This window comes from Nicotiana sylvestris, chromosome 3, assembly GCF_000393655.2.
Source record: "Nicotiana sylvestris chromosome 3, ASM39365v2, whole genome shotgun sequence".
Taxonomy (NCBI): domain Eukaryota; kingdom Viridiplantae; phylum Streptophyta; class Magnoliopsida; order Solanales; family Solanaceae; genus Nicotiana; species Nicotiana sylvestris.
Window position 1 is genome coordinate 53,393,728 of NC_091059.1, and position 9,048 is coordinate 53,402,775.

Consider the following 9,048-nt stretch of genomic DNA (forward strand, 5'->3'; position numbering starts at 1 on the left):
ATCTGGTGATTCTTAATTTTTGCCGTGAGTAACGAGTGACACTCGGTCAAATCTATCCTTATTTTTGGAGGATCTTTTACATGCTCCGACACTTCTCCAATCAGGTCGAGGGGATGACCTTCACCCTCGATCACTTGGTCACGTTGTAGAGTCCTCGTCTCTACCGAGGTTTGATCAAGCTTCATCCTCAATCTGCGAAGATGTTCTTTTCGAGCATCGATGAGGACAAGGACCGGGGGTGGATGAGCCAGTTTGTCAGAGTGAGGACATCGAACATTATCCCAGCTGATAGGATGCCATTCCCGGAGGAATGGAATATGCAGCGTAAGTGTTCCTACTTCGAGTTTGTTTTATTGCCCCTTCTTTCCCCTTTTGAAATTATCTTCTTTTGACTATGTAGCCACCGTTTGGTACCCCACCGCGCTTCAGAACCTTTTGGGGTGGATCAAACAACTAGATTCTACCTTTTCTTACAGTGGGTGTTCTTGGCATGATTTGTCCAAGACGCGGTGGCAGGCTAAGAACCATGGTAAGCACTTCTTAGTGTTGTTGCCAAATATCTTATGAGTGTTCTTTGTGGAGGTGAGTTTGATATGCCATGCTTGTGTAGGCCTCGAGGAAGGTGTGTTGATGGTGAAGAAGGAACCTCGAAATTCGGAAGGGTAAGAAGAGGAAGAAGGAAGCTTCGACTGAGTCTTCAATTAATATCGACGCCATGATCTCGACTTCGGTAGCTGTGGCAAGTCCCCATACTGAAGATGAAGGTGACGACGATGATGATTGCCCTTTGGCATAAAGGGCAAGATGGAGTGCGGATGTTTCGCAGGATGCTGGGCACATGGTTGCCGAACCGGTAATGGTCGATGTAGACCTAACCCATGCTGAGAAGACCCTCGAAGAGGGTTCAGACGCAGTCCCTGAGCTTCAAATCGGACATGGCACAGTCTGTATCGATAAAACCTTGGCTAGAAATTCCGGAGGGCCTTAACCCGAAGTTTCTCGGGGTCGAGAAGAGATCTTTACAGAAATTGATGCCCTGGGTGGCTTTAAATTGGGCCCTTCATTTTCAGTGGGGGAGATTAGGGATGCCCAGAATACGGGTACAACCAGTGTGGGGGCCTCTCATGGAGAGGAATATATGCTCGGGGAATACTTCGTCAGCATCGACATGGACACAAACCTCGAAGCCCCCGTTGCTCTCAAGGAGGCTGAGAAGCTTTAACAACAGGTAATATTCTCGACATACCATTGGCGCTTTAAGTTTTTATCTTGCCTTCTCAACTTTTCTGCTTTTGTTGTAGGTCAAGAAGTTGTATGACCTTGCCTTCTCTAAGCTCCAAGACGAGCTCTCATGCCGTGAGAAGGAACTCGAGAAGCTCACCTCGAAGCTAAATAAATCAGAGGCTTCCTCCACCCGACAGGAAGAGGAGTTGGGTGTGCTTCGGGCAAGCCTGGAGGGGGTGCACAAGGAAAGGGACAACTTTGCTGAGTAGGTAACACGACATTCACGTGCGCATCCTCTTATTCTTATGACTTGATGCTTATGATCTTGTTTCGCCTTTGCAGATTGGGCAAAAGGATGCCCTGATGGGGCAACTTCGGGAAGAGGTTGCGGCCAAGGATGCGGAGATCCTCGAGCTGAAGAGGCAGAATGGGGCCGTGACCTCGGAAAGGGACCTTCTGCGGGGAGAGTTGACCTCGACTCAGAAATTTCTTCAAAATGCTAAGAAGGAGGTCGCTGCACTATCTGTAGCCAAGGCTGAGGCTGTTAAAGATGCATCCTCACATAAGAGGGATGCTGCTACTGCAAACGCTCGAGCCAGGGAGATATCTGAAAAGGCCGAGCAGAAGTTGGCTCAGGCCGTTGCTTATGCTCGTCTACGAGCTCGGAGGTAGGCCCTCGAGGAAGAAAATGCCGAAGGTTTCCATCTCTCTGTTGAGATCGAGAAAGCCAGAATCTTGGAGGAGAGATCAGCGCCTTCAACTACCTCGGATGAGGACTCTGGCAGTGATTCGGACGGTACCGAGGGTGAGGAATAGTCTCGCATCATCCTTTCTGTTTCTTATTTTCTTCCTTTTGTGTATGGGCTCCTTTGGGGAGTTTTGTAAAGACACACTCTATAAATATATTTTTTGGAAATGCAAAAGATTTCTTTGCTTCATGTCTTTATTTTCCAGTGCACATGCAAATTTAATCTTTGAAATTTGACGTCGGCTCTTTGCAGCCTATAGTTGGAGTAATCGAAATCCTCGAGATCAGGTACTATCTCGAGGCTAGACTGTTAGCTCTTTGTTAGAACCCATTTGTAGTGACAGAGGTCCTCGAGATCGGGCACCATCTTGAGGCTAGATTGAAATCGATGGCTCTTTAAACCCATTTTTATATGGACAAAGACCCTCGAGATCGGGTACTATCTCGAGGCCATAGTGATATCGATGGCTCCTAGAGCCCATAGTTATAGTAGTAGAGATCCTCGAGATCGGGCACCATCTCGAGGCCTGATTGATACGGGAATCTTGGCCCCTTGAACGCTGTATAACGATGTCATTCATATGGCATGGTCATGAAGTGATCCAGGTGGTCCCACCGGTACACTTCCCCAAAAAGTGATAATGGCCTAGTCAGAATTAATTAGCCTTTAGGTTAGGTGGGCAGTCGCTGCTTGCTCTATATATGAGCTTACTTTCCATTCATCAGAGGACTTTGATATTTTTGTAAAAATTTTCCTCCTTGCATCAGTGCTTCCATCACTTTAGTTTAAAGCTTTCATTTAAGTTTTCATCTCCTTCTTCCTGTTTCACAGTAGTTATGTCCGCTATGCCTAAATTTGTCCGCCAAGAGGAGGAGAGTTCTGCCTCTGCTTCCCGCTCGGTCGGTGGTACACCGCTAGTTTCCGATGAGCTAACCTCGAGGTGCTTTGTCTCGAGGAGGGACTTTTCTTTAGAGAGACCGCCCAATATTTAGGGCCATCGGGAACATGCATTGAGGTTTATCTCATCAATAGAGAGGAACACCTCAAGGCGATTAGGAGACACTACGGATGGGTAGAAAAGGTGGTATTGTAGGCACCTTCCATGGAAGAGAGCATGATGAGTCATGTAGAGGGGTTTTTGAACGTATACATGTACCCCTTTACGTTGGGTCCTCTTGGCTGAGTCGTGCTCCAGTTTTGTAGAAAATATTGGATTACCCTGGTACAGGTTCACCCGTCATTTTGGAGGATAGTGTTAATGATAAGGTACTTTGCGGATAAAGCCGGGCTCGAGTTTACCCACGGCCACCTCATTAGATTGTACCGACCCTTATATTATCGAGGCTTGATTGCTCTATGACATCGATCCTCCCGGCCCTTTATTGCCAATACTGAAGAAGATGGGGACTCAGGGTGGATGAGTCGATTCGTCCGAGTGGGGCCATTGACATTAGACACACAAAGTTCCTGCCATTTCCCGAGAAATGGAATTTCACACATAAGTGGTGCACTTGTGCTTTTATCATTTTGTTTATGGTGGGGGCAGACTCCATAAAAGTGTTTTCCTTTCCTTCTCTACAGCGATCCCATGGTTTCTATACGAGGTCCCCGATCTAGCGAATTGGCCTCGGAAATTGGCAGCTTACTCATCTTTCGATGAGCGTAAGTGGCGAGATTTGTGGGAGGCCAAACACCATGGTACGGGCTGCGTGGCCTATTTTCTTTGAAAAGTACTTTCTTTTATGTGTATTAACTCTGTTACTGCAGGTATTGAAGAATTTTCTGAGATGAGACCGTGCTCTCATGGAGAGGAGGAAGGATCGTCGGCTTCAGGGTCGAGGAATGATAACAAACGGAAGAAATCTTCGAATGACGAAAATGCTCATAGCAAGGCAAGCCCTGCTCGGAGGCTCAAAAGGGATGTATCGGCTGAGCTTGCAGCACCCGATACTTCTAGCCTCGGAAGAGTGGCTCCTCCTTTGCCGCCGTCTTCTCTTCCCGTCGAAGGTACTTCGAGGGATACAGGTGTTTTTCCGTTGTCTTCTTTTCCCGTCAAAGATACTTTGAGGGATACAGGTGATTTGCTGTCGTCTTATCTCCTGTCGAAGGAACTTCGAAGGATGTTCGAGGCTAGGGGCTGCCTAAATCAAGCGGGGTCTCGAGCGACCATGTCTTCACCGAGATCGGTTCAACTGGGGCCGGTGAGACTAGGCCAGCAAATGCACGCTCAACCTTTGAGGAGGCTCAACGGCTTTGTTCTATGGTGAGCTTTTGTTGACTTTATTGGTTTTTTGACTCTACAGTTCCGTTTTCTCATTGAACTCCTTTTTCATTGGCCTTTGACAAGCTTAAGTCCGAGCTGCTCCACTGTCAAGCCAGGTTGAGGAAAGCCTTGGATGGGGAGAAATCCCTCAAGCTTCTTTGTGATAAAAGGGGAAAAAAAATTAAGGCACCTTCGGTACGAGGCGAATCAAATCCTTAACTACGAGAGCCACCTCGAGAAACAGGTAACCTTTACTCTGAGGGAATGAATGCTTCTTCTTCTATCCTCAGAGATTAATATTTTGATACTTCAATTGCAGAGCAAGACGGAGGACCTGGAACGCCTTTGGGGCGAAGTTGGACAGGCCAAGTACAAGTATAATGAGCTAAGGGCCCAGATAGATGCCCTAGTTGCGGCCAAGAAGAATGCTTTGGCGAAGGCTTCTTCCCTCAAAGTACAACTCCAGAACACTCATGAAAATAGCTTGGTCCAGACGAGCCGGATCGCAAGTCTCGAGTCTGACCTTTTGAAGACGAAGACTGAGGTTGTGGATGTCTGGGCTGATGCTAAAACGATTCGAGCTAAGGCTGATAAGAAAGTGGCCATTTATTTAAAAGATGTTGTCGATGCTCGGGCTGAGTTGAGAGAGGCTTCCGATCGGGAGAGCAGAAGCAATGAGTATACCCGGTGCAAGTCCCGGAGGCAAACTCTCGAGGAGATCCATGCTAGGGTATTCGATCTCTCGGAAAAGATAGAACAGGCCAAGGAGGATAAATATGATGCCAAGTTCCTCGTATTCGATGCCAAAGATAATGAGGAAGGGGCCGATGGGGCCGCAGTCCCCGAGGAGAAAGTAGAATAGGCTATTCTTTTCTGATTCTGTGTATAGGGCTCTTAGAGAGCATTGCAAATGGAACTTTGCATTTTTATACATATATATATATATATATATATATATATGTATATATATAAAGAAGCCTTCTTCTTCTCTCATGAATTTCTCTTTACTTGTGTATGCCTTTCATTGTCCCGAATTTCGATGTTTGTCAAAGATTTTATCCTGATAAATTAGCCGTCGAGATAAAACCCTTAGGTTTACAAATTGGCCTTGAGGCTTGTTAGGCTGGCCCGTAGGCTCTTACGTATTTTCCCTTAGGTGGTTTTTAGTTAACTGCTTTCGGGCTCGGTTCTCGAGTCGGGTTTCGACCCGAGCTCATCGGCCCTTGGTTTTTGAATTTTAGGCTGGCTCTTAGGCTCTTATGCGTTGGGTCAACATGACCTTTTAATTTAAGTTGGCGACATTGGATCTTACGCATTAGGTCGGTATGACCTTTTGATTTAGGCTGGCGACAGTGGCTCTTACACGTTTGGTTGACACGACCTTTTAATTTAAGCTGGCGACAGTGGCTCTTACGCATTGGGTCGGTACGACCTTTTGATTTAGGTTGGAGACAGTAGCTCTTATGCGTAGGGTCGGTACGACCTCTAGTATAGGATTTATTTTTCCCTCGTTGTAGTTTTGTGTTCGTCCAACTCTTCGACCGTCCGGTAAAAATCTCGACTGTGAGCCGTTATGTGACGATAGATGAGCACCTCGGGAGGTTTTGCTCGGTGGCTGAATTGTTTCGAAGCCTTTTTGTTATTTGGAGCTGATATGATCGAAGCTCTTTTACTTATGCCGAGGGTAGCCTAGTTAACCGGTTCTTTTTGAAGTTTTCGAAGTAATTGAAGGCTTGTGATTTTATGGTGACGGTCAGGCATCCCCAAGTCATGTTAGTTTGGTTGGTACAGCCTTGTGACCGTAGTCATTGTATTTGGCCGTAGCCTTTTAGTTCTTGAGTGAAGTAGCTTCGGCATCTATATCGAGGGCATGCCTTTTTAGGTGTCTTACAAGTTCGAATGTATAACCTCGACTTTAAGATCAGGATTATGCCTTTTGTTAGGTCTTATAAATTTGAGCATGCCTTGCTTGAGGTCTTACAAATAAGTTACTTGGTACAAGCATAATTCATGCCTCGCTTGAGGTCTTACAGGTAGGTTACTTGGTACAAGTATGATTCATGCCTGGCTTGAGGTCTTACAGATTTGGGCATGCCTGAAGGTCTTATAGCGTCGATGATGCCTTATGGAGGTCTTATGAGCTCAAGGTCGCCCGCACGGGGCCTTACGACCTCGAGGTTTTGACAGCTCGGTGGGTGACAGTCGGTGATAGTCCCCGAGATATCGAGCGCTTTTTTGGCTTTAGAGTCGTTCTTTGTAAACTTTGATGTTGCCTTGTTGAGGGCTTATGAGTTCGAAGTTTTCGACTAGAAGGTCTTACCGCTTTCGAGTTTTAGACGTCAGTCCCCGAGTGTTCGGGAAACTTCTGGCTCAGGAGCCATTACTTGTGTAAAAATAGCAGACTTCTTTGAAGCGTTTTTGGTGGTAAAAGATACTCCTTTAATTATTGGTACAAGTATACATAGTCTTCGCCGCTGAGGGTTCGATTGTTCTATGCAGATATGGTTCTTTCGTCCGTTTGCCCCGATACATCATTTTTCTATTAAGACCCTCTTTGGCTCGTCTTGATTTCTCCGGGGAATGACCTCCTGGGGGTATGCCCCCCATTATTCGAGGTTGATTGAAGAAAAGCCTTGAATACTTGTTGAGTTCTCCTTAGGTAGCATATAGATGTTGCCTCGTTAAAAACCTTGCCGGTAAAACCCTTCTTGGGATAAAATCTGATCGAAGGAACAGAGTGCAACACATGCTTTAAAACCTAAGGTCTTCAAGCTAGAAGGTACATCGATTCTTCTAACTGGACGCTTGTACACAGGTTAGTGTAATATGTAAATAAAAAGGGAGGTGGTTATACCTTAGTTGTGATGGCGTTTCGAGCCTCGATATGCTTCTACTACTTGCTCCGGGGACGCGGTATGGTCTCTTGTTTATTCACTCGGGTACAACCAAGGATATAGCTTGTGATTGCTACTTCGTTGTTTGTTTATCTTTTGGCTCCTTCGATGCTGAAGGTGTTGCTGTCAGTGCCACATCGTGCACTGCAAACATCTCTCTTGCAGTGTGCTGCTCCCCGTATACCATTTTTATTCCGTCCTTTATTGGAAACTTCATCATTTGATAAAGGGTTGATGGTATTTCTCTCATGCAGTGTATCCATGGCCTTCCGAGCAAGGCATTATATCTCATGTCTCCTTCGATGACATGAAACTTGGTGTTTTGGGTTATCCCAGCCACGTTGACCGAGAGGGTGATTTCCCCTTTAGTTGTCTCTCTTGCCATGTTGAATCCGTTGAGGACTCGAGAGGCGGGCATAATCTGGTCGAGCAGTCCGAGCTACTCCACTACCCTCGATCTGATAATATTGGCCGAGCTACCTGGATCAACAAGTACACGTTTAATTTAAAATGTATTCACGAGAAAAGAAATTACCAATGCGTTGTTACGATGCTGAGACATGGTCTCGATGTCCTCATCACTGAATGTGAGACCATCCTCGGGTATGTAGCCTCGAGTTCGCTTCTCCCTGGTGATAGATATTTTTGTTCTTTTGACAATGGGTTCCTGCGGGATGTTGATTCCTTCAACGATCATGTGGATGACGTGTTGCGGTTCTTCTGTTTCATTTTTCCTGTTCGCCTCTCTTTCCTGAAATTGATTTTTGGCTCGGTCGCTGAGAAACTCTCGGAGATGCCCTTTGCTAAGTAGTCGGGCTACTTCTTCTCGGAACTGTCTGCAGTCTTCGATCCTATGACCGTGTGTGCCGTGGAATTCGCACACCAGGTTGGATTTCCTTTGCGACGGATCTGATTGTACGGGCCTTGGCCACCTGGTGTCTTTGATTTTACCTATGGCTAATAAGATGTCCGAAACATCGACATTGAAGTTGTACTCAGATAACTGGGATGCCTCAGCCGGCCCTGTGTATCTGTCGAATCCAGTTCTATTTACGAGTCTTCGAGGATTCTGGCCTCGATCTGTCCTTCGGTCCTGTTGGGGTATGTTGCACTTTGGGGCGTTTCTTCGATCTTCAGTATATGGTTGGTACCTTTCCTTGTTTGGCTTCAGCTCCTTTTCTAGGAGCCTACTAGGATATACTGAACCCGAGGGGGCTCCCAGTTGGTCATCCTCGACCTTAATCTTCGACTGATATTGGTTGTGGACATCCGACCAAGTCACGGCGGGATATTCAACCAAGTTCTACTTTAGTTGCTTTGAAGCTACCGAGCTTCGTTCATTCAATCCTTGGGTGAAAGACTGCACTGCCCGGTCATCGGAGACTGGTGGTAATTCCATTCGCTCCATTTTGAAGCAAGATACAAACTCCCGCAACATCTCATTTTCTCTCTGTTTTATTATGAAGACGTCGGACTTCCTTTTAGCAACTTTGATGGCACCGGCATGTGACTTTATAAAAGAATCTTCCAGCATGGCGAATGAGTCTATCGAATTCGGGGATAGGTTGTGATACCACATCATGGCCCCTTTTGAAAGTGTTTCCTCAAATTTCTTCAACAGGACAGATTCAATCTCGTTGTCCCTCAGGTCATTTCCCTTTACGGCACAAGTGTAAGCAGTGACGTGCTTGTTGGGATCCAAGGTTCCATTGTACTTTGGGAGATCGGACATTCTGAATTTCTTCGGGATGGGCTTCGGAGCCGCACTCGACGGGAATGGCTTTTGTACGAATTTCATTGAATCAACACCCTTTAGGATCGGGGGTGTGCCCGAGATCTTGTCGACCCTTGAATTATAGGTCTCCACCTTTTTGTCGTTAGCATTTATCTTCTTTTCGCCCTATTCAATCCTCTTTGT

General features: G+C 46.3%; 1 protein-coding gene across 1 annotated transcript; it reads left to right on the plus strand.

Annotated features, from left to right (window-relative positions):
• The first annotated feature begins 200 nt into the window (after window positions 1-200).
• Window positions 201-5,098, plus strand: LOC104245718 (COP1-interactive protein 1-like). Its single transcript, XM_070169101.1, has 9 exons — window positions 201-324; window positions 401-529; window positions 611-662; window positions 799-943; window positions 1,302-1,445; window positions 1,567-1,892; window positions 3,520-3,635; window positions 3,741-4,049; window positions 4,527-5,098. Exons 1-9 carry the CDS (start codon window positions 201-203, stop codon window positions 5,096-5,098), a joined length of 1,917 nt encoding a protein of 638 aa, XP_070025202.1.
• The last annotated feature ends 3,950 nt before the right edge of the window (window positions 5,099-9,048 follow it).

Bases quoted from the DNA above. Each gene is read 5' to 3' on its own strand.
- LOC104245718 (XM_070169101.1), top strand. From the start codon at position 201: ATGTTCTTTTCGAGCATCGATGAGGACAAGGACCGGGGGTGGATGAGC. The intron at 530-610 runs GTAAGCACTTCT...ATGCTTGTGTAG, and splicing joins GTGGCAGGCTAAGAACCATG to GCCTCGAGGAAGGTGTGTTG. The intron at 3,636-3,740 runs GTAAGTGGCGAG...CTGTTACTGCAG, and splicing joins TTACTCATCTTTCGATGAGC to GTATTGAAGAATTTTCTGAG.